Source organism: Anser cygnoides, chromosome 5 (genome assembly GCF_040182565.1).
Source record: "Anser cygnoides isolate HZ-2024a breed goose chromosome 5, Taihu_goose_T2T_genome, whole genome shotgun sequence".
NCBI lineage: Eukaryota > Metazoa > Chordata > Aves > Anseriformes > Anatidae > Anser > Anser cygnoides.
In genome coordinates, this window is record NC_089877.1 from 39,531,698 (window position 1) to 39,556,544 (window position 24,847).

Genomic DNA, 24,847 nt, shown 5'->3' on the forward strand with positions numbered 1-24,847 from the left:
TTTGAAGACCTCCTACTATAGGTATACATCTAGCATACATGTAGATGAGATGTATATGGTATACATCTAGCATACATCTGAGGGATATATACACTAGCTATACATCCCTCAGAGTTCAAACAATGTGAATAAACTTCATATCCTCACAGCTGATGGACTGCTTAGTGAAAAGACATAACAGTGATGAACTGAGACTGTTCTAATTCACACGCAGCCCTACTAAAATGAGACTGGTGCTGAACTAGAATGAAAGTTTCTCAGAGTTATCTGAATCGTTTTATGATGCATTATTCACCTTCAGCTTTGCTCTGGCAGGCAGAATAAATTTTTGCCCCACCTTACATGTTGGCTCCTCCAGACGGAACCTTCTAATATTTCAGTTTTTTGGGAGCTACAAAGAAATACCCAAAGTATTTGGGAAATACATCAACTCACTTCCTATAACTTGAAAAAAAAAATCCTTCTCTGTTAAAGTTCAGGCTCATCTAGATAGCACATGAATAAGCACAAACCCCATGTTGTTTGAAATGCATTTTTAATCATTCAGAGAAAATAAGCTGATTATAAAACAATCCAGAGGGCTATGCACTTAGGAGAAAGTTCACTGTACTTTTGTACACAAATAAATAGAGTACTGTTAAAAATAGTCAGAGAATGCATAGAATATAGTAACTGGGAAAAGCAAAGTTTAAAAGTAGTCAAGGAAGATGAGAGCAGTGCAGAGTCCCTTTGAATGCAGTTAGGTTTCTTCGCATTCATTTTGTTGTTAAACTGATGGCCCTTCCGATACAGTTGGAGTGCTCTCGTGATTTTCTTCTATGCTCAGAGGCTCACTGGACTGTGGGATGTTGCAATGAGTGTCCTGGCAGCTGCAGCTTTCCACGTATACATACTTATGTTGAATCGAGCGCCCAGACGGGCATTTCAGTTCCACTTCCCTCGTGCTAGTTTTTGCTTCCCTGCAGCAGGAACAGCTGTGCTCCAAAGAATTGGCCTCAATAGAGTATCTGTTAAGGTGGAGAAAGGCAACATTACTTTGTGCTAGAAGCCAGTGTACATAGGAAAGAGTGAAGTTAGATATAGAACTCTGTGAGAAGTTTAGTATAATATGTAAAAAAGCCATATTAAGGCTAATGAATACTGCTAAGTTCATCTGACAGAGCAGTGGTTATAACAATATGCTTTTAAAATTCATTCCATTTAGCTGAGATTTTCTGGTTAAATAAAAAATAAAAAATTGAATCTAGATCCTACTAAAAAAACACAGTAAGTTCTAGGAGCTCAGCTTCCTTGTATTCCTCTCACCATCCCAGCACTGGTGGATGTTAAATACACCAGATCAAAGAATGATGGATGATAAATACCCCAGACCAAACAATTAAAGGCAGATGCAGCCCTGAGCTGAGTAAGAAAACTATATAGATATGTGGCTACAATGCCATCTACAATGGCATCACATCAAACAACAGGCTACAAGAGCTACACTTGTATCAAATAAATCACAGTGTGTATTCCAAACCAGAGTTAACAGGAAGATGAACCAGCAGCTCCTTCTGTTGCTATCTCACAATAAGGTAACCTTGCAACCTTGTGTTCATCAGCTTCCCAAACACCATTCCTAACCTGCAGAACCTGTCATTATCAGCCTATAAATTGTGTCAAGAGCCATCTTTTTCTTATGTTTGTGTACAGAGGCAACCACAGCAGGACACTAAGACCATGAGGTATTTCAAAATACTAATAATCCCTCTGGCTAACTGGGGCTTAATCTTAAACTAAAGACGAGGTTAATCTCATGTAAGGTGCCCTGTGGTATACTCAGTGATAGACAGCAAATAACATTTACTTTGGGGAGTTAGAATTATATATTTTTAATGTGTTTTAATAGCTTAATACCAGGTGTCACACCAGCCACTTTCTTATAGCTACTAACACCACCCACAAGGCATTTGTTTTCTCACTTCGTTACTGTATAAAAATCATTCATGTTTGAAACTTCCTTTAAAAGACAGATGTGTATTTCATTTTATATGTTAATTCTTGAGAACCACTTTTCGACTTATGAACATCAGGTTTGGCTGCTCTCTGGGCTCATTCACATTACAAGAAATAATCCATGTTCTCTTGTGATGACTTCTGTCCAAGATGGTCTGACAAAAATGACAGACAAGCCATCTCTTAATGAATGAACAAACCTTATCATAGCATAAATCCCAATGCAATCCAATACCCTTTTCTGTTTTGCATTAAAATTAATCAGCTCTTCAGTTGTCCATGATTTTGTGCCCATGAGTTTGAGAGCTGATAGTTTCAGGTCTAGCATTCTCTAGTCTACCTATGTATTGTTCCTTTTATGCAAATAATGTCAGTGACAGAATTCAAATCTCATTGTCCAATCAGTTTACTTACAGTGAGAAAGTTCCACATGTTCCTTCACATTCAGTCATGACAACCCTCTCCACAGAACGGCAGTTCTTATAGACAATAAAGTCTTCCCTTTCACGGACAGAGCACGGTGTGGGACTATCCAGAGGTATACCTAAGGGGAAAGATCAGAGCATACGTTCAGTGAAATAGCTCCATAAGTTCCCTGCAGTTCAGCGCACTTGGCTTAGCTAGTGCACTGAAAAATTGTCTTAAGTGGTCTTTCTGCTTCAGTTTAAACTTTCCCAGAGAGATTGGGCACTGAATGCTTGGAATAACAAACATAAAGACAAAAGTATCTATTCAAATACTAACATATCAGCCTCCATGATATGGGCTAATATAAGAAGAAAATTAATTATCTGTTTTGTTGATTCAGGTATGCTGACATACTTACAGGTTTTGCAACAACCGTTAGGTAAGAATGTAATAGTTCCCTAAAAGAACAAAAAAGACAGGAAAATAGTATTATTTTCATTCCCTGTATTAAAGAGGCTTTTAGGCAAATAACTGAGGAGAGAAATTCTCCACTGGCTGGAAATTAGTAGCTAAAACTCTAGCATCTGAATAAACAGAATTGTCTATACCAGACTTGAAATCTATCAATTTACAGATGACCATAGAAATACAGGTTATGATTTAAAGGAAATCTACAGTTATCATCATGCATTTCTAACTCAAAAACAGTCCCAGAAAAACATTTTATCAGAGACTTCTATATTTGAATGGTGCATGGTGTTACTGGCAGCCTACTGTCTGAACAGCTGTGATATTCAAGAAAACATGGCTCTTTTTCAGACAGGACCCCACACAAAGCAATCAGCAAGGACTTTTATCTCAGAGCTGACCAGTTTTTTTTTTGGCTACTGACGGAGAGATGCTAGCAACAAGCTTTAAACTGTAAGCCAGGTATCTTATTTTATACACTCTGTAGGTTTGTACATGGATGCAGTGAAAACCTGTGCCCTTGGGACAGAGAAAATTTGGAGAACAATCATCAAAATTTAATGTGACTTTTGTTGCTAGTTAGGTGGCTGCACTAAACTGAAGTAATTTATACATTAAGTAGAGGGTGAGTTTTCCACATTAACTTACAGGTTTGCAGCTCTCCGCATTGAATGCTGGACAGGTAATCTCAGATGTGGAAGAGATAAGCTGGTTGTGGAGACTTGTACAACTATAAATGGTGCAGTTGTCATAAGGATCTTTTACAAACTCTCCAGGCTGCAAGTGAAATACAAAATGTAATAAGAAAAGCTGAAGGGAGCTCAGGCAGAAATTTTCGTCTTCTGACAACGACTTTCATATTGTTTCCCACTCAATTATTTTTAGGTTAGCAGCCATTTTCAATACTGATTTTTGTGTGTATTGCAGTATGCCACAAGTGGAGAGAATCTTCAGTTGTCCATGGGATTTCCCTTGGAAGAGAAATAAACCTCTAAAGCATTTAGAGCACATTAGCGATATTAACAGTCATTCATGCCAATGGATTTTGCCTAGGGAAAACTAAATAGGGGCAATAAAGTTGTTTCATATGCAGGCTTTCCTAGCATTCTTCAGTACACAGAAATTAAATAATATAGAAAAGCTCAAGCTTCTAGATATCACAAGAAATCCTTTGCTATTGTATTACTGACTTGTCATTTCAGAAAAAGCCTTCCAGAAAATTTGATTTTGTGAATCCTTCTTTCAGGACAAAAAAAAAAAAAAAAAAAAAAAAAAGGTAGGTAAGCTTTCCTTTAGGTGAGCTGCTGACCTTTCAGATATAAAGTTACACTAAGCCTTATCTCTGCCAAGGGGATGTTCACTCTCTGAAATGGGGAAGTTTACAGATTTGGTAGAAATGTAAGATGTAGAACATACTTACACTCAATATGAGGTTGGAACTGTGTGATGCATGTATAATACACTTAGTCTGCACACATTTTCCACAACATTCACCTTTCACTGATTGCCGTTCATATCCCTAGATATTAAAATGAAATAAAAGTGAGAGCTCTGATAGATGCATTGAGGAGAAATAAGTGAAAACACACTAACCTGTGAATTGATTATGCTTAGAAGTTTACTCTAGAATTTTGCCTTTCTGTGCCTGAATATCACTGACTCCACAAAACACAAGTAATAAAAGTAGGCTATAGATGGAATCAATTAAAGCACTATAATAAATATGCCTAATAGCTAAATATCATTCCACTAAGTGCTCTACAGAAATTTGTTAGCTAATCCTCCCAACACGAACTGAATACTGTTCACTACATTGCCAAGCTACATCCAGTAGACTGCTCAAGGACAGTCTGTTTCCAAGCCAGAGCTGGATTCTGGATTTCTGCTCCCTATCCTTCAATTATGCAACAAATTGGTCACAGTATTTTTCATGTACGTGTGTATTTTAGTTTTGTTTGTTTGTTTAAGTGTGTCACTTACAGGTTCACAATATGTGTCACATGGAACGTGTTCACAGGAGATGACATTCAGTTGAGTGCTGATGTTAACTTCATTAGTGCAGAAGCAATTCTGACACTTATCAACAAAGACTGAGGAATTAGGCTGTAAATTTAAAGAAACAAAGGTTCATGTATTAATGAGATATGATGTGTGACAGACATTTCTTAATTCCCAGAAGCCTTTAAACGAAGCAATGGAATAGGAATCCATCATAAACACTACTGGATAGGTATTTAGCTAGCTGGTTATGACAACATCATCAATATTGAACTTAATTTAGTATGTGTCTTCATTGAAGTCCTACACAGCAATGATGAACTCAGATATTAAAAGCAGAGAAGTCAACATATACAATAAATCAATTACTAGACTCAAAAGAACTTGTTGGGAATCTAAGTCCATTCAGAATAACCCTTCTTTACAAATCTTTTCATTTCTGAAAGCAGAGTCTTAAAACTGAAATAAAGTGCTGACCGTAAGTGTGAACTGACTTTTAAAAATGTATACACACTTTACTCTAAAACCATATCCCTCTCCGGTTCTGACATTTAGAAACAATTCTTCAGTCTCTCACACATGGCAACATTTTCAGAAAATTTTTAAACTATGCTGAGCTGATAAATCCCTGACAGGAATCTGAAATTTTCTAAAATATTCTTTCTACTGGATAAAGCTCCTCCTAGCACCTCAGTTAAAGTATGCTAATTGGTCTTTCAAGCATTTTCAGAAGACTTTTGAAACAGGAACTTACCAAGAACTCAGCATTCTGATGTACACAAACCCTCTTGGGAACTGTTAACAAGGAAGGAGTTAGGCGGTTACATCAGGGAAAAAAAGGTCTTTACCCCACTCTAGTCACACTCATTTCTTCCACAATGAATCACAATGCTTATGTTCAAATACATTGGTTATTTTCCATTTCTAGTAGCAGATAAGGCTTATATAAAGTAAAAAAAACCTAATACTTCACATGCAAAAAGGGAGGAAGATTTGGCCCAATATACGTAGTCCAGTTCATAGCCAAGAATGTTCACCTGACAGTTACAAGAAGTTGCCTGTTTCAATTACTAAGAATAAAACGGACTTTGTAAAGCTATCTTCTTTTGGGCACACTAACAGGGACATTTTTCTAGGTTAAACTGAGACCACAATCTCAGTTAGTTCTGTAGCTTTTCTTACAGGTACTTACAACCAGGAAAGCTGCACTTGAACTACCAGAGCTCTATATGATTTTGCAGCTGTTTGTCATAACTATGGCAGTAATAACCAATGTTAATAGTAACCAATTCATGCAATCCAACTGGGTTATTAGCTCTTTCAATATTACATACAGTCTCATTAAGCCTGATACTAAATTATGTAATAATTATATAATATATAATGTTATTCATTGTAATATATTTCCAGAGTACTTACCACACTCGTACACAGGACAGCACTGATCACTGGGAATATGAGAATAAACTTCAAATCCCAGTGTACACTTGGGGGGTTCAGTTGTGCACAAGCTTGTATTGCATTCTGAAAAAAAAAAAAAAAAAAAGAGAAACACAAAATATATTAAATCACGGCTAGGAAGAGGCATCTCTCAGACTCCCACCTGAGCACTTAAGATAGACTTTCCACTGCTAGGGAATATTCCAGATCCTGCCCAAAGAAAAAAAATTGCAGAAAAGGGACACATTTTTCCTAGTGACTCCAGGCACTGGATGGGGGGGGCCTACACTAGTTTATAAAACTTCTGGTATGTAATAATCAAGTATAAGAAAAGTACCACATTTTTTTTGCAGAGAAACAGTGAACAATTGTTACTGTCCCAGATCGTAGGCAACTGCTGCAAAATGAAAACCTTACAGCCACACAGAATTCTATGATCTGCATTTTACTTTAATATGGGATTCTGAACTCAAGAACTGTAGATTCAGTTATGCTGAAACCCAGAATCATAAATTCTGTTATGCTGAGTCACTGCAATATTAAAACCCATTTTCCCTAACACTGGACAAACTGATTTTAAAAAGCATGATATTATTTTGTGACTCCCTATTGCAGGTCTCTGGTGCTAAACTAGTTTACGTTCTCTTTTCAGTTCATAAAGGGTAGAGAAAGGCTAGAAACAAAAGTAAAAACTCACTACAGGTGACAATGGGGCAGCAGGAGTCTTCAGGATTGACTTCATTGACCTCGTAGAAGCCGTTTCCATTACAACTCCGCTTATTTTGACTGGGACATTTGTGAGGCTCACATATAATGCCACTTCCACCTTCCAGGCAAATACAGTCCTGACAGTCTGCTGTAAACCTTTCCCCAAACTGTCATTAAAGAAAATAATGTGAGTGACTGCATGGTTACCAATTAAAAAGAACAGAAGTAAAAGCAGGAATGAGAGGCTGGGAAATGACAAAACAGAGAACATTTTTTTCTCCCCATCCCAAACCTCTTCTTGAAATATAGAAGCAAACGTACCTCTCTTGGTATCATATCCAATCCAACACAGCCTGTGAAAATATCAAAATAAATTTCCATTACCACTTATATAACAGTAGATATCTCCACTATATGTTGTGTGAATACTGCATAGTCAGATCTATGTTGTATGCATCAAAAGGACATAACAAAAAGGAAATCAACATGCATCCAATTGAAGTGGTAAAACTCACCGCAAGTGTTTACACAGACATCCACACCAGAGTCATACAGCATTGTACCATTAGGACAGAAACAGCCTTCCACTTGTTTAACTGCAGTTTCATTCTGCTGACTGTATGAGACAAAATGTTCAGAGGAACACCATTACTGTCACAGGCATGCAGAGGAAGGTTAAGCTGGATAACCATTAATTGAAAATAACAGGGCAATTAACCTGCAGACTTGCGATTCAGGGCTTTTTCATGTTTGGTTTAGCCAAATAAAAAGTACAGGCACCCAGATTTAGGATCAAGAGAACAGTGGTAACAAATAGGATAGTCAGCTAAAGACAGGACAGGAGGCTGTTTGACTTCTCTCATCCACTTATCCTTTAGGTATGACTGAACAGTTATATGAGATCTAACAGTGAAGGAACTCTTTACCTTGATTTGCAGGTTATCTCTTTACTAGGACCACATGCTCTATATTCTTTATGTTTGGGACATTCATAAGCTGGAATAGGAAAATAAAAAAGAGGAACAGCTCAGGAAAAATATCATAGAAAAAACCCATGACCTTATGCCAAGAAATTAAACACTAGTCATTTTCCTATGTATCTTTGACAATCTTGAGAAGCATAGAGATTAAATAGTTACCAGACTCATGTCTCTGAGTGGGATTACTTTATACTATTTAGCCAGAGGTACAGCACCATACTTTAAATTTAAGGAGATAAAGCCAGGAGTCTATATCCTGAATACAACTTTTTCATAATTTGGGTCTCTTTTGTATAAGTTCTCAAAGAGGAGTGTATTCCTATCCTCCCATCCTCTTCTGATTACACTAAATACATGAAAGATCTGCTACTGCCTGTAAAATACACAGTTGACTCTGCTAAAAATAAAAAAATAAAAAAATCTACTAATACAGATGTTTCTGATACAGTAACTGGATGCATATTTTTGCAGACTCATTTATCATTTCCATTTATAAAAATGTTACCTGACAATTACTTGAGGAAAGCAGCTATTGTAATTTATTGGTATCTTCATTGCTCAGAAAGCAATATGGCATCATTTGGACGTTATCATAGAATCACAGAATGGTTTGAGTTGGAGGGACCCCTGAAGATCATCTAGTCCAGCTCCCTGCCATGCTCCCTAGCATAGGCTTTTCCCATGGTTCAAACTGAAATAGCTGAAATAGTTATACAAGCTTCCCTAACAGTCCATGATAAAACAGCTAAATACTTACAGCAAACACCATTGGTATGACTTCTCCAGTCAATGCAGACATTTTGATCAGCGCAGATGGCAGCATAGATCTGCAGACTTGAGCATTCCAGGTCTAAGCTGGGAAGTGCACAACTATCAAAAACACAGGCTGCATAGAACCTATCAGGGTTAACAACTGCATGGCACTTCTCGAACACCCTAGAAATAGAAACATGCATCGTTATTAGTTATTGAATAAACCATGAATTCTCCAGTGTGCTTAGCATATTATAATGTGGCAACAGTGACACTTGAGGAGGTGTGAACAAGGACTATTACTGAGAGATTTCTACTAAGAGCACTCGACTAGATTGTAACCTATCAACATATTTTAAAGAATTCTCCCCTCATCTACAAAACACCCAGGCACCACTATTTTCTGTCCAGGAGCTACATGATTATTATCAACTGTAGCCAGGGACTACTTTTCGAACTAGATTTTATTCAAACTATTTTTAATTCTGGCCAGGTTCCAAAAATGAAGATCTCTTTCTTCAGTTGGTCTCTGCTGCTAAGTAAGAATAGGAAAAGGCCAGAGCATAGGACAATGAGAGCAGAAAGCACAGAAGAAAGTGAGAACATCAAGAAAGGCTAAAGTAGCAGTCAGACGGTTGGGAGTAAGCTGTATCAGCAAAGAATGACATCTAGAAACAGCAAAAGAAATGGAAGAAACCTACAGAGCTGCTAGATGGAAGTAGCCACTAAATGGAAGAATAGATGGAAGAACAGTTAGAAACATTTTGTATTGAGAAACGAACCCCAGAATTGCCACTTAACTTAAAGATCAAATTCTTATAAGCACCAGAGGACTATTGGAATATCTACCTTCCCAAAATAAGCTTGCAGATGGAAGATTCTTTGCAAGGCTGTCCTGTGGTTGTGCCAGGTGATTTTGTAGGAATTAGGCCTGGAGAGCATTGTGGTTTGGAGGGATCAACAACTTGCCAATGATCTGCCATGGTTTCACAGTTTTCTGCAATGTTTCCATTTGGTAACCTGCAGTCATCTGCTGTGTTGTTATTGCAAGTACCTAAAATGGGTAGGGAGAGAAAGAATTCACTCACAGATTTGTTATCAAATGCCACTCATCTCTCTGGCACTGCTGTCATTTACTTGTTTGAGGTTTTCTGAGAGTATAAAAACCATAACAGCAAGACTTACCACACTGTCCTTGAGTGTTGTTGCCAAACAGGCTGTAGGGCATTCTGATAGAAAAGGACAAGCCATTGTAGGACACATTCATTTTAAGCTCAGGAATTTCCACTACACGATTTATGCCTGACTCATAGATGCTCACTCCAAATTTTTTATAAGGCAAAGCCACTGTCTGTTTGTTTACAGTCACCTGATAAATAAAACAGAAAAGAGACACATATTTCATTTGATTTTAGAAAACAATCAACTGTTCATTACTTAGCATTGGAGATGCAAATGTAAAGGCAAATAATGTGCATTTAGTTTATAACAATTGTCCCTGTCTTTCCTTTTACATTACTGAAAAGTCAAACTTACTTTCTTGAAGCCAAAGAAAAGGCCTATCAGCCACTAATAAACTAGACTACAGTTTGGAGTTTAGACCAGCAAACACTCTATAGATTTGTTAGAATGACTGTGGCATGGAGGACACCCTGTACAAGTACAATATAAAATTCTCCTAAATTCTGAGTGCACAAAGTTTTATCCTTCTTGGAACCATCAAAATCACCAAAATAAAAGGAACATGTTTGCAGCGAATTTTTAAGGAAATAATTATAAGGAAATTGCAGGAAAGCACTAAGCCAAAATCTGTATTATTTATTTAAAGATTTTCCTTGATATACCTATAAAATTAACACTGATAGTTTTACTCAGCAACAACTGACTTAATTGCTTTAGAGAAAAAAAAGAAGTCTATAAGTTGGAATTTTTCTATAATTTCACAGATTTTTTCAATAATTTCAAGAATCACAGAATGGCCGATGTTGGAAGAGACCTCTGGAGTCATCTGGTCCAACTCTCTAGCTCAGACAGGGCCACCTGCTTGTCCAGAATCATGTCCAAGCAGCTTTTGAATAGCTCCAAAGAGAGAGCTTTGCCTAATGCAGTCCATGATACCATTAACCTTTTTAGTGGCAAGGGCACATTTGCTGCAACCTAATTTGTAATATTCCCACACAGTAACATTCAAAACAAACACACAAACAAATCAACCCCACAAAAGCCTAAAAAAAATTCAGTTGTCACCCAATTTTGAATTCCCAAAGTTGGGACATGATGTTTACCAATTAGATAAACACACAGGAGCCCCTCTGAAAAATGAAAAAGGTGACACCAATCTAAGATAGTAAGGATCATTTCTTAAATGCTTAAGCCAGTACTTTAATTGCTATGTCTAGTTTATGTTGTATCCTCCCATTCAACATTCTTTTTCTTTCTTACATCAATGTCAACTGTAAATTAATTTATTTTATACCGTTAACTCTTAGCTATTCATCCATGTTTATGTATTTAGGAGAGATAAGACACTGCAAATATTTATTATAAAAAAGGGATAAAAAAGAATTTGTAGAATATTTTTCCAGTATTCAGATTCAGAAAAGCAGTCCTTCCCTGCAGTCCTAATTTATAATCCACAGATTCTATTTTTATTTTTTTCCTAACAATGTAAAATTATCAGATTCATACTTTATAAATAGTTCAGTCAAGAAATCAAAGGTAATATTCTCCAATACCTCTACTTGTAGGGTATTTGGTTTTACTGTTGCTATGCGCACTTCCTGAGTCTCATGTCTCACAATGAGCGTTCGTGGACATGAGACTACATCCCGTGCATCACAATGGTAGTTATCAATGTAGACACCAAAGTTGTCGACTGTTTTATTAATCTCTTCCACAAGAACATATGTGCAATTCCCTTGATAGCTGTAGTACAATCCATCAAAAGTCATGTAGTGTGGGTCTCCCCAGCCAGTGCAGTAGCCTGTAAAAACATAAAGCTAGGTTAGCTTCTTATGGTAACATACAGAATCTGATCAAACTACAAAAAAAAATATCTGTAGGTGTGGGATTCACCTCATTTAACTTTAAGCATTTAAATATTTAGAGTGCATCTGCCAATGCATAACCTCATTTCTAAAACTCATCAATAATAGAAAAACAAAACAACAACAACAACAACAAAAAAACAGACTTTCAGGGCACAGTATATCTGACATTTCTGAAAAACAACTGAGAATAGGATTAATCGTGCCCTAGAAGTACCTTTACAGATCACCTCAACAAGTAACTTATATGCAGACCTCTAGCCTGTAGATGTCAGCATCTGGACATTTAAATTCTACCATAGGAGACCAATTTGTTCTACTAACAGAACAGTGATGTTGAAATAATGGCAACCAAATTAAGTAAAAACCACTCGTTAAGTAAAAAGGATCAATGTAGCACTCTAAAAGAGACCAGTACTGGAAGTCTGAGGGCCATATCTTGCACAACACTTAGCCCTTGATAAACACTGCTGTTCTTTACACTAGTATTGTTCACACAGGAGAAAAAAATATTTCATAAAATATATACTTACAATCACACTCCCAATGCCAACAGCATTGATCGTCATCAAGGACTTGCACAGGAGCAAGACCATTGGCACATGTGGGTTTAGGAGGTGGCTCACAGATGACTGGAAACAGCTGGACTGTATTGTTTTCTACACATACTGCCATAGTGCAGTTACACGGCCACCATGACTCACCTGGCTGTATTTGGAAAAAGAGAGAACGAGAGAGAGAGAAGCCTTATGAAGCAGTCAGAGTGAGTCAGATGGGTAACATTTATACTGGAATACTTTTTGCAGAGTTTTAAAACACCTTATGTTTATTGACAGATTTTTTTCCAGCAGAAGTCTGAAATTGGGAAGGAAGAGCAGCATTCAGCACCATCAAGATCTGCAAGATAACCTAGCTTTATTGAAAGCTGCTGAGTGAAAGGCATTGATTAGGAATCAAGCCAGTAACCAAAAAGCAGAATTGCCTTTTGCAGTTTCAGTTGTCTAAAAGTATGATGTCTTATCTAATTTCAATACCTAGGCTTCCCTCCAACAGTTAAAGACAAGTATGCTCAATCACCTTCCATGAATGCTTAGAACAGATTAACAGCTGAAGCTACAATGAACACCAGCAATTTGGGGAGTAATGTCTAAGGCGACTATAAGCATGCATTGTGAGTGTTAAGTATTTTTTCTAACTTGGACCATTTTGCAGCCACTAATTCTTTTTATCCCAGCAAAACTAGATGGTTTCAAAAAACTTAGAATTGGAGTGAAAATTCATAAGCATTTGAAAGTGGTGATCTTCACAGTTAGCTCTTGAAATCAGACTATGACCAAAAATAACTGCAGAATAATTCCAAACACTGACTAGTTCAATCCAATGTTTTCTTGTTGGGTGGTTGCACTGTAATCACAGCAAACAACGTGGACATATTCAAAACCAGAAATAAGAAAAGAAAGTGTAGCAAGACTTAGTCCTTAGTTACCTCCTCAGAAAAGCTTTTCTACAATAAGGATAAAGATTGATCTGTACTCTACCTCCTTGAATGAAGAAAGCCTTTTAAAAACTATTGTTGAAGAGCTAATACCAGTATACTTGTTAAAAAAACAAACAAAATTCATTGGAAGTAATGTTGGTACCCCCTCCAAAAAAAAACCACAACAGAATGAACAGATACCTCATTTTCTATCCAGATGAATATTTACACACTATGATAATAACATTGTAATTATGTACCTAGACACCTTTGAAAGAACAATGATATAAATCAGAAAATGAAATCTACTAACCGCATATGTTTCATTAGGTGAAATGGTACAATTTGCGCCAGGACTGGGAGTTGAACTTGAAGTACTGAGTGTAGTAACTGTGCTGTATGTGGAACTTCCGGGAACAGTGACTGCACTTGATGCTGGAGTAGTGCCAAAAGTACTAGTTGAACCAGGGGGAACAATTGCAGATGTGGTAATGGTGGTTGAAGTGACATTGGTAAAAGGAATAGAGGTTGTTCCTGAAGTAGTGGTAAAAGATTTGGTGGGAGTTGTTCCTGAAGTAGTGACTTCTGATGGGGTTGTTGATACAGAAGAAGGTGAGGTACTGATAGACGGAGTTGACAATGGGGAAGATGATCCCAAGGTTGGCGTGCTAAAAGGGATGGTAGGCGATGATGTCGAAGGAAAGCCAGTCCCGGTGCTAGTTTCCTCAGTGCTACTTGATGCTGTTACAGTAGTAATAACATGAGAAGTAGTTCCTGAGAAAACACAGTGGTTTACAGAAAGATGGAAACACGACTTTTGGTATTAAAACCTATACATTCTAGAGAGTTAAAAAATGGAATAGAAATAAAAGCAAAGGAAATTTAGATACCAAAAAAGAAGAAAAAACTATTTCAAAGACCGAGGCTGCAAGAATCTCCGCAGAACCCTGAGGCTACAGGAAACACAACAGCTTATGCTCAGAACACCTGCATCCTCCTAATCTCTCCGTAGCAAGCCCTGGAATGCCTGGAACCACAGAGCGGGACTCCATGCGAGACTTGGCCCACAAAAGCAGAGCACCTGCTTGAGCAATATCTGCGCTAGACCTCAGCCAGCCCTTTTGAAACTACTCCCCCACGTATTGCCATGGCGGGATAGGAAACTCGGGCTCACTATGCTGCTTTATCCTTCTCTCGTGAGCACGCTAGTTCTCGCTCTGGGCCTCAATGCCAGAACTGCTTTTCGTTTGCACTGTTAGAAACTGTTGAGGGCACACTGAGGCCTGCCTCAGAACCGGCTACCTCTGTGCTAGTACAGCGAGACGTGAAGATACGCGTAGGAGAGAGAGGAGCACTGCATACACCAGAAGAGCACAGGGCTAATGCAGCACAAGAAAAGGAAGAAAGTTGGCAAAAGCTGCGTCCCAACAGCGCCTGGAAACACAGTGACACAGAAGACAAGCCCCCCTGCCCTCGCATACACCGCTTCCCGCTCACGACGTTCTCTCCAGCTGAAGGATGAGGCCCCGCAGCAGCAAACGCAAGACTTCCACTCCGATCCCTATCTGACTAAGCCTGCCGGAGGCCCCAGGCTGGAACAACCTCCACAGAGCACTGCAGCGTTGGGAAACACCAGAGCTTCTGCCCAGGACACCTGCACCCTCCTCACCTCCACACAGCCAGCCTCAGGCCGAGCGCAGGGCACCAGCGCTTTTTGGGAAGGCTCAATAACTCCTGCCAGCCCTCGTCCCACACAGAAAGCGCACACAAGTCGAGGTGCTCACAGACCTTCATTTCTCCCCCCACAAGGAAACACGTGTCCCCATGGCCAGACAATTACCTTCGCTTGTCGAGGACGGAGGTGACAGGGAGGTGGTGTGTGTCGGTGTGGGCGTGGATGCGCTGGTAGTAGTCAGGGTAGTCGGGGACGTGGTCGTTGGAGGAGTAACAGGCGTTGTCCCCGGGGTGCTGCTGCTGGAGGGCGTCGTGCCACTGGTGGTACTGCTGGGACCTGTCGTTGAGATTGGTGGGAGAGTCGTGGTCGACACAGGGACAGTCGTGGTACCGGGGGGAGTGGGGCCTGTCGTCGATATTGGCGGGCGAGTGGTGGTCGACACAGTTTCAACAGATGTGGTGCCGGGGGGAGTGGTTCCTGAGAAAACACAGTGCTTTATTGCAAACCGGCAAATGGCGCTTGGCATTAACCTCCGTGGCTTTCCAGCAACCTCATGAAACGCCATCAACCTGAGCAGAGGAAGTGCCGACAGGAATAAAGCAGAACCAGCTCTCCTCGTGGCACTTGCAGAAGAACATGGGGATCACAGACAAAATCTCCTACAGCTTGCACGGCAGACAGATGCCAACACTTCCGCAGGGACCAACGCTGCATGCAACAGCTCTCTGGAGTCTGAAAACTCTATACTGCACAGAAGAGCTCAGCAGTCCCAAATCCAGCCCAATTCACGGACATCACCAGACACCTCTTTGCTTCCTTCCCTATCGCTCTCACCCTGTAAGCCATGGACAGATCCCCGCTCCCTGTGCGTGAAATCACGGGGCATGTTCACTCCAGAAGCCCATCCCCTCTGCGAGACTTGGCTCATCTGAACCTCAGTAGCTGCTTGAGCAATATCTGCGCTAGACCTCAGCCAGCCCTTTTGAAACTACTCCCCCACGTATTGCCATGGCGGGATAGGAAACTTGGGCTCACTATGCTGCTTCATCCTTCTCTCGTGAGCACGCTAGTTCTCGCTGTGGGCCTCAATGCCAGAACTGCTTTTCGTTTGCACTGTTAGAAACTGTTGAGGACACACTGAGGCCTGCCTCAGAACCGGCTACCTCTGTGCTAGTACAGCGAGACGTGAAGATACGCGTAGGAGAGAGAGGAGCACTGCATACACCAGAAGAGCACAGGGCTAATGCAGCACAAGAAAAGGAAGAAAGTTGGCAAAAGCTGCGTCCCAACAGCGCCTGGAAACACAGTGACACAGAAGACAAGCCCCCCTCCCCTCGCATACACCGCTTCCCGCTCACGACGTTCTATCCAGCTGAAGGATGAGGCCCCGCAGCAGCAAACGCAAGACTTCCACTCCGATCCGTATCTGACTAAGCCGGCCGGAGGCCCCAGGCTGGAACAACCTCCACAGAGCACTGCAGCGTTGGGAAACACCAGAGCTTCTGCCCAGGACCCCTGCACCCTCCTCACCTCCACACAGCCAGCCTCAGGTCGAGCGCTGGGCACCAGCGCTTTTTGGGAAGGTTCAATAACTCCTGCCAGCCCTCGTCCCACACAGAAAGCGCACACAAGTCGAGGTGCTCACAGACCTTCATTTCTCCCCCCACAAGGAAACACGTGTCCCCATGGCCAGACAATTACCTTCGCTTGTCGAGGACGGAGGTGACAGGGAGGTGGTGTGTGTCGGTGTGGGCGTGGATGCGCTGGTAGTAGTCAGGGTAGTCGGGGACGTGGTCGTTGGAGGAGTAACAGGCGTTGTCCCCGGGGTGCTGCTGCTGGAGGGCGTCGTGCCACTGGTGGTACTGCTGGGACCTGTCGTTGAGATTGGTGGGAGAGTCGTGGTCGACACAGGGACAGTCGTGGTACCGGGGGGAGTGGGGCCTGTCGTCGATATTGGTGGGCGAGTGGTGGTCGACACAGTTTCAACAGATGTGGTGCCGGGGGGAGTGGTTCCTGAGAAAACACAGTGCTTTATTGCAAACCGGCAAATGGCGCTTGGCATTAACCTCCGTGGCTTTCCAGCAACCTCATGAAACGCCATCAACCTGACCAGAGGAAGTGTCGACAGGAATAAAGCAGAACCAGCTCTCCTCGTGGCACTTGCAGAAGAACGTGGGGATCACAGACAAAATCTCCTACAGCTTGCACGGCAGACAGATGCCAACACTTCCGCAGGGACCAACGCTGCATGCAACAGCTCTCTGGAGTCTGAAAACTCTATACTGCACAGAAGAGCTCAGCAGTCCCAAATCCAGCCCAATTCACGGACATCACCAGACACCTCTTTGCTTCCTTCCCTATCGCTCTCACCCTGTAAGCCATGGACAGATCCCCGCTCCCTGTGCGTGAAATCACGGGGCATGTTCACTCCAGAAGCCCATCCCCTCTGCGAGACTTGGCTCATCTGAACCTCAGTAGCTGCTTGAGCAATATCTGCGCTAGACCTCAGCCAGCCCTTTTGAAACTACTCCCCCACGTATTGCCATGGCGGGATAGGAAACTTGGGCTCACTATGCTGCTTCATCCTTCTCTCGTGAGCACGCTAGTTCTCGCTGTGGGCCTCAATGCCAGAACTGCTTTTCGTTTGCACTGTTAGAAACTGTTGAGGACACACTGAGGCCTGCCTCAGAACCGGCTACCTCTGTGCTAGTACAGCGAGACGTGAAGATACGCGTAGGAGAGAGAGGAGCACTGCATACACCAGAAGAGCACAGGGCTAATGCAGCACAAGAAAAGGAAGAAAGTTGGCAAAAGCTGCGTCCCAACAGCGCCTGGAAACACAGTGAGACAGAAGACAAGCCCCCCTCCCCTCGCATACACCGCTTCCCGCTCACGACGTTCTCTCCAGCTGAAGGATGAGGCCCCGCAGCAGCAAACGCAAGACTTCCACTCCGATCCGTATCTGACTAAGCCGGCCGGAGGCCCCAGGCTGGAACAACCTCCACAGAGCACTGCAGCGTTGGGAAACACCAGAGCTTCTGCCCAGGACCCCTGCACCCTCCTCACCTCCACACAGCCAGCCTCAGGTCGAGCGCTGGGCACCAGCGCTTTTTGGGAAGGCTCAATAACTCCTGCCAGCCCTCGTCCCACACAGAAAGCGCACACAAGTCGAGGTGCTCACAGACCTTCATTTCTCCCCCCACAAGGAAACACGTGTCCCCATGGCCAGACAATTACCTTCGCTTGTCGAGGACGGAGGTGACAGGGAGGTGGTGTGTGTCGGTGTGGGCGTGGATGCGCTGGTAGTAGTCAGGGTAGTCGGGGACGTGGTCGTTGGAGGAGTAACAGGCGTTGTCCCCGGGGTGCTGCTGCTGGAGGGCGTCGTGCCACTGGTGGTACTGCTGGGACCTGTCGTTGAGATTGGTGGGAGAGTCGTGGTCGACACAGGGACAGTCGTGGTACCGGGGGGAGTGGGGCCTGTCGTCGATATTGGCGGGCGAGTGGTGGTCGACACAGTTTCAACAGATGTGGTGCCGGGGGGAGTGGTTCCTGAGAAAACACAGTGCTTTATTGCAAACCGGCAAATGGCGCTTGGCATTAACCTCCGTGGCTTTCCAGCAACCTCATGAAACGCCATCAACCTGACCAGAGGAAGTGTCGACAGGAATAAAGCAGAACCAGCTCTCCTCGTGGCACTTGCAGAAGAACGTGGGGATCACAGACAAAATCTCCTACAGCTTGCACGGCAGACAGATGCCAACACTTCCGCAGGGACCAACGCTGCATGCAACAGCTCTCTGGAGTCTGAAAACTCTATACTGCACAGAAGAGCTCAGCAGTCCCAAATCCAGCCCAATTCACGGACATCACCAGACACCTCTTTGCTTCCTTCCCTATCGCTCTCACCCTGTAAGCCATGGACAGATCCCCGCTCCCTGTGCGTGAAATCACGGGGCATGTTCACTCCAGAAGCCCATCCCCTCTGCGAGACTTGGCTCATCTGAACCTCAGTAGCTGCTTGAGCAATATCTGCGCTAGACCTCAGCCAGCCCTTTTGAAACTACTCCCCCACGTATTGCCATGGCGGGATAGGAAACTCGGGCTCACTATGCTGCTTCATCCTTCTCTCGTGAGCACGCTAGTTCTCGCTGTGGGCCTCAATGCCAGAACTGCTTTTCGTTTGCACTGTTAGAAAACTGTTGAGGACACACTGAGGCCTGCCTCAGAACCGGCTACCTCTGTGCTAGTACAGCGAGACGTGAAGATACGCGTAGGAGAGAGAGGAGCACTGCATACACCAGAAGAGCACAGGGCTAATGCAGCACAAGAAAAGGAAGAAAGTTGGCAAAAGCTGCGTCCCAACAGCGCCTGGAAACACAGTGACACAGAAGACAAGCCCCCCTCCCCTCGCATACACCGCTTCCCGCTCACGACGTTCTATCCAGCTGAAGGATGAGGCCCCGCAGCAGCAAACGCAAGACTTCCACTCCGATCCGTATCTGACTAAGCCGGCCGGAGGCCCCAGGCTGGAACAACCTCCACAGAGCACTGCAGCGTTGGGAAACACCAGAGCTTCTGCCCAGGACCCCTGCACCCTCCTCACCTCCACACAGCCAGCCTCAGGTCGAGCGCTGGGCACCAGCGCTTTTTCGGGAAGGTTCAATAACTCCTGCCAGCCCTCGTCCCACACAGAAAGCGCACACAAGTCGAGGTGCTCACAGACCTTCATTTCTCCCCCCACAAGGAAACACGTGTCCCCATGGCCAGACAATTACCTTCGCTTGTCGAGGACGGAGGTGACAGGGAGGTGGTGTGTGTCGGTGTGGGCGTGGATGCGCTGGTAGTAGTCAGGGTAGTCGGGGACGTGGTCGTTGGAGGAGTAACAGGCGTTGTCCCCGGGGTGCTGCTGCTGGAGGGCGTCGTGCCACTGGTGGTACTGCTGGGACCTGTCGTTGAGATTGGTGGGAGAGTCGTGGTCGACACAGGGACAGTCGTGGTACCGGGGGGAGTGGGGCCTGTCGTCGATATTGGTGGGCGAGTGGTGGTCGACACAGTTTCAACAGATGTGGTGCCGGGGGGAGTGGTTCCTGAGAAAACACAGTGCTTTATTGCAAACCGGCAAATGGCGCTTGGCATTAACCTCCGTGGCTTTCCAGCAACCTCATGAAACGCCATCAACCTGACCAGAGGAAGTGTCGACAGGAATAAAGCAGAACCAGCTCTCCTCGTGGCACTTGCAGAAGAACGTGGGGATCACAGACAAAATCTCCTACAGCTTGCACGGCAGACAGATGCCAACACTTCCGCAGGGACCAACGCTGCATGCAACAGCTCTCTGGAGTCTGAAAACTCTATACTGCACAGAAGAGCTCAGCAGTCCCAAATCCAGCCCAATTCACGGACATCACCAGACACCTCTTTGCTTCCTTCCCTATCGCTCTCACCCTGTAAGCCATGGACAGATCCCCGCTCCCTGTGCGTGAAATCACGGGGCATGTTCACTCCAGAAGCCCATCCCCTCTGCGAGACTTGGCTCATCTGAACCTCAGTAGCTGCTTGAGCAATATCTGCGCTAGACCTCAGCCAGCCCTTTTGAAACTACTCCCCCACGTATTGCCATGGCGGGATAGGAAACTCGGGCTCACTATGCTGCTTCATCCTTCTCTCGTGAGCACGCTACTTCTCGCTGTGGGCCTCAATGCCAGAACTGATTTCGTTTGCACTGTTAGAAAACTGTTGAGGACACACTGAGGCCTGCCTCAGAACCGGCTACCTCTGTGCTAGTACAGCGAGAAGTGAAGATACGCGTAGGAGAGAGAGGAGCACTGCATACACCAGAAGAGCACAGGGCTAATGCAGCACAAGAAAAGGAAGAAAGTTGGCAAAAGCTGCGTATCCCAACAGCGCCTGGAAACACAGTGACACAAAAGACAAGCCCCCCTCCCCTCGCATACACCGCTTCCCGCTCACGACGTTCTATCCAGCTGAAGGATGAGGCCCCGCAGCAGCAAACGCAAGACTTCCACTCCGATCCGTATCTGACTAAGCCGGCCGGAGGCCCCAGGCTGGAACAACCTCCACAGAGCACTGCAGCGTTGGGAAACACCAGAGCTTCTGCCCAGGACCCCTGCACCCTCCTCACCTCCACACAGCCAGCCTCAGGTCGAGCGCTGGGCACCAGCGCTTTTCGGGAAGGCTCAATAACTCCTGCCAGCCCTCGTCCCACACAGAAAGTGCACACAAGTCGAGGTGCTCACAGACCTTCATTTCTCCCCCCACAAGGAAACACGTGTCCCCATGGCCAGACAATTACCTTCGCTTGTCGAGGACGGAGGTGACAGGGAGGTGGTGTGTGTCGGTGTGGGCGTGGATGCGCTGGTAGTAGTCAGGGTAGTCGGGGACGTGGTCGTTGGAGGAGTAACAGGCGTTGTCCCCGGGGTGCTGCTGCTGGAGGGCGTCGTGCCACTGGTGGTACTGCTGGGACCTGTCGTTGAGATTGGTGGGAGAGTCGTGGTCGACACAGGGACAGTCGTGGTACCGGGGGGAGTGGGGCCTGTCGTCGATATTGGCGGGCGAGTGGTGGTCGACACAGTTTCAACAGATGTGGTGCCGGGGGGAGTGGTTCCTGAGAAAACACAGTGCTTTATTGCAAACCGGCAAATGGCGCTTGGCATTAACCTCCGTGGCTTTCCAGCAACCTCATGAAACGCCATCAACCTGAGCAGAGGAAGTGTCGACAGGAATACAGCAGATCCAGCTCTCCTCGTGGCACTTACATAAGAACATGGGGATCACAGACAAAATCTCCTACAGCTTGCACGGCAGACAGATGCCAACACTTCCGCAGGGACCAACGCTGCATGCAACAGCTCTCTGGAGTCTGAAAACTCTATACTGCACAGAAGAGCTCAGCAGTCCCAAATCCAGCCCAATTCACGGACATCACCAGACGCCTCTTTGCTTCCTTCCCTATCGCTCTCACCCTGTAAGCCATGGACAGATCCCCGCTCCCTGTGCGTGAAATCACGGGGCATGTTCACTCCAGAAGCCCATCCCCTCTGCGAGACTTGGCTCATCTGAACCTCAGTAGCTGCTTGAGCAATATCTGCGCTAGACCTCAGCCAGCCCTTTTGAAACTACTCCCCCACGTATTGCCATGGCGGGATAGGAAACTCGGGCTCACTATGCTGCTTCATCCTTCTCTCGTGAGCACGCTAGTTCTCGCTGTGGGCCTCAATGCCAGAACTGCTTTTCGTTTGCACTGTTAGAAACTGTTGAGGACACACTGAGGCCTGCCTCAGAACCGGCTACCTCTGTGCTAGTACAGCGAGACGTGAAGATACGCGTAGGAGAGAGAGGAGCACTGCATACACCAGAAGAGCACAGGGCTAATGCAGCACAAGAAAAGGAAGAAAGTTGGCAAAAGCTGCGTCCCAACAGCGCCTGGAAACACAGTGAGACAGAAGACAAGCCCCCCTCCCCTCGCATACACCGCTTCCCGCTCACGACGTTCTATCCAGCTGAAGGATGAGGCCCCGCAGCAGCAAACGCAAGACTTCCACTCCGATCCGTATCTGACTAAGCCGGCCGGAGGCCCCAGGCTGGAACAACCTCCACAGAGCACTGCAGCGTTGGGAAACACCAGAGCTTCTGCCCAGGACCCCTGCACCCTCCTCACCTCCACACAGCCAGCCTCAGGTCGAGCGCTGGGCACCAGCGCTTTTCGGGAAGGCTCAATAACTCCTGCCAGCCCTCGTCCCACACAGAAAGCGCACACAAGTCGAGGTGCTCACAGACCTTCATTTCTCCCCCCACAAGGAAACACGTGTCCCCATGGCCAGACAATTACCTTCGCTTGTCGAGGACGGAGGTGACAGGGAGGTGGTGTGTGTCGGTGTGGGCGTGGATGCGCTGGTAGTAGTCAGGGTAGTCGGGGACGTGGTCGTTGGAGGAGTAACAGGCGTTGTCCCCGGGGTGCTGCTGCTGGAGGGCGTCGTGCCACTGGTGGTACTGCTGGGACCTGTCGTTGAGATTGGTGGGAGAGTCGTGGTCGACACAGGGACAGTCGTGGTACCGGGGGGAGTGGGGCCTGTCGTCGATATTGGTGGGCGAGTGGTGGTCGACACAGTTTCAACAGATGTGGTGCCGGGGGGAGTGGTTCCTGAGAAAACACAGTGCTTTATTGCAAACCGGCAAATGGCGCTTGGCATTAACCTCCGTGGCTTTCCAGCAACCTCATGAAACGCCATCAACCTGACCAGAGGAAGTGTCGACAGGAATAAAGCAGAACCAGCTCTCCTCGTGGCACTTGCAGAAGAACGTGGGGATCACAGACAAAATCTCCTACAGCTTGCACGGCAGACAGATGCCAACACTTCCGCAGGGACCAACGCTGCATGCAACAGCTCTCTGGAGTCTGAAAACTCTATACTGCACAGAAGAGCTCAGCAGTCCCAAATCCAGCCCAATTCACGGACATCACCAGACACCTCTTTGCTTCCTTCCCTATCGCTCTCACCCTGTAAGCCATGGACAGATCCCCGCTCCCTGTGCGTGAAATCACGGGGCATGTTCACTCCAGAAGCCCATCCCCTCTGCGAGACTTGGCTCATCTGAACCTCAGTAGCTGCTTGAGCAATATCTGCGCTAGACCTCAGCCAGCCCTTTTGAAACTACTCCCCCACGTATTGCCATGGCGGGATAGGAAACTCGGGCTCACTATGCTGCTTCATCCTTCTCTCGTGAGCACGCTAGTTCTCGCTGTGGGCCTCAATGCCAGAACTGCTTTTCGTTTGCACTGTTAGAAACTGTTGAGGACACACTGAGGCCTGCCTCAGAACCGGCTACCTCTGTGCTAGTACAGCGAGACGTGAAGATACGCGTAGGAGAGAGAGGAACACTGCATACACCAGAAGAGCACAGGGCTAATGCAGCACAAGAAAAGGAAGAAAGTTGGCAAAAGCTGCGTCCCAACAGCGCCTGGAAACACAGTGACACAGAAGACAAGCCCCCCTCCCCTCGCATACACCGCTTCCCGCTCACGACGTTCTATCCAGCTGAAGGATGAGGCCCCGCAGCAGCAAACGCAAGACTTCCACTCCGATCCGTATCTGACTAAGCCGGCCGGAGGCCCCAGGCTGGAACAACCTCCACAGAGCACTGCAGCGTTGGGAAACACCAGAGCTTCTGCCCAGGACCCCTGCACCCTCCTCACCTCCACACAGCCAGCCTCAGGTCGAGCGCTGGGCACCAGCGCTTTTTGGGAAGGCTCAATAACTCCTGCCAGCCCTCGTCCCACACAGAAAGCGCACACAAGTCGAGGTGCTCACAGACCTTCATTTCTCCCCCCACAAGGAAACACGTGTCCCCATGGCCAGACAATTACCTTCGCTTGTCGAGGACGGAGGTGACAGGGAGGTGGTGTGTGTCGGCGTGGGCGTGGATGCGCTGGTAGTAGTCAGGGTAGTCGGGGACGTGGTCGTTGGAGGAGTAACAGGCGTTGTCCCCGGGGTGCTGCTGCTGGAGGGCGTCGTGCCACTGGTGGTACTGCTGGGACCTGTCGTTGAGATTGGTGGGAGAGTCGTGGTCGACACAGGGACAGTCGTGGTACCGGGGGGAGTGGGGCCTGTCGTCGATATTGGTGGGCGAGTGGTGGTCGACACAGTTTCAACAGATGTGGTGCCGGGGGGAGTGGTTCCTGAGAAAACACAGTGCTTTATTGCAAACCGGCAAATGGCGCTTGGCATTAACCTCCGTGGCTTTCCAGCAACCTCATGAAACGCCATCAACCTGACCAGAGGAAGTGTCGACAGGAATAAAGCAGAACCAGCTCTCCTCGTGGCACTTGCAGAAGAACATGGGGATCACAGACAAAATCTCCTACAGCTTGCACGGCAGA

The 24,847-nt window shown here is 45.5% G+C and overlaps 1 protein-coding gene across 1 annotated transcript in view; it reads right to left on the reverse strand.

Moving 5' to 3' along the window:
* Window positions 1-518: 518 nt before the first annotated feature.
* MUC2 (mucin 2, oligomeric mucus/gel-forming) overlaps window positions 519-24,847 on the reverse strand; it is a 76,557-nt gene continuing 52,228 nt past the window's right edge. Inside the window, 26 exon segments of the mRNA XM_066997591.1 lie at window positions 519-796; window positions 799-1,007; window positions 2,410-2,539; window positions 2,822-2,861; window positions 3,520-3,648; window positions 4,292-4,390; window positions 4,852-4,974; window positions 5,624-5,664; window positions 6,289-6,393; window positions 7,007-7,184; window positions 7,339-7,370; window positions 7,533-7,633; window positions 7,944-8,013; window positions 8,755-8,933; window positions 9,600-9,804; window positions 9,936-10,119; window positions 11,486-11,733; window positions 12,331-12,505; window positions 13,588-14,048; window positions 15,115-15,518; window positions 16,651-16,890; window positions 18,187-18,357; window positions 19,725-19,964; window positions 21,263-21,433; window positions 22,799-23,038; window positions 24,335-24,574. Of these exon segments, the coding sequence (XP_066853692.1) occupies window positions 756-796; window positions 799-1,007; window positions 2,410-2,539; window positions 2,822-2,861; window positions 3,520-3,648; window positions 4,292-4,390; window positions 4,852-4,974; window positions 5,624-5,664; window positions 6,289-6,393; window positions 7,007-7,184; window positions 7,339-7,370; window positions 7,533-7,633; window positions 7,944-8,013; window positions 8,755-8,933; window positions 9,600-9,804; window positions 9,936-10,119; window positions 11,486-11,733; window positions 12,331-12,505; window positions 13,588-14,048; window positions 15,115-15,518; window positions 16,651-16,890; window positions 18,187-18,357; window positions 19,725-19,964; window positions 21,263-21,433; window positions 22,799-23,038; window positions 24,335-24,574 (4,456 nt within the window). The 3' untranslated portion in view covers window positions 519-755.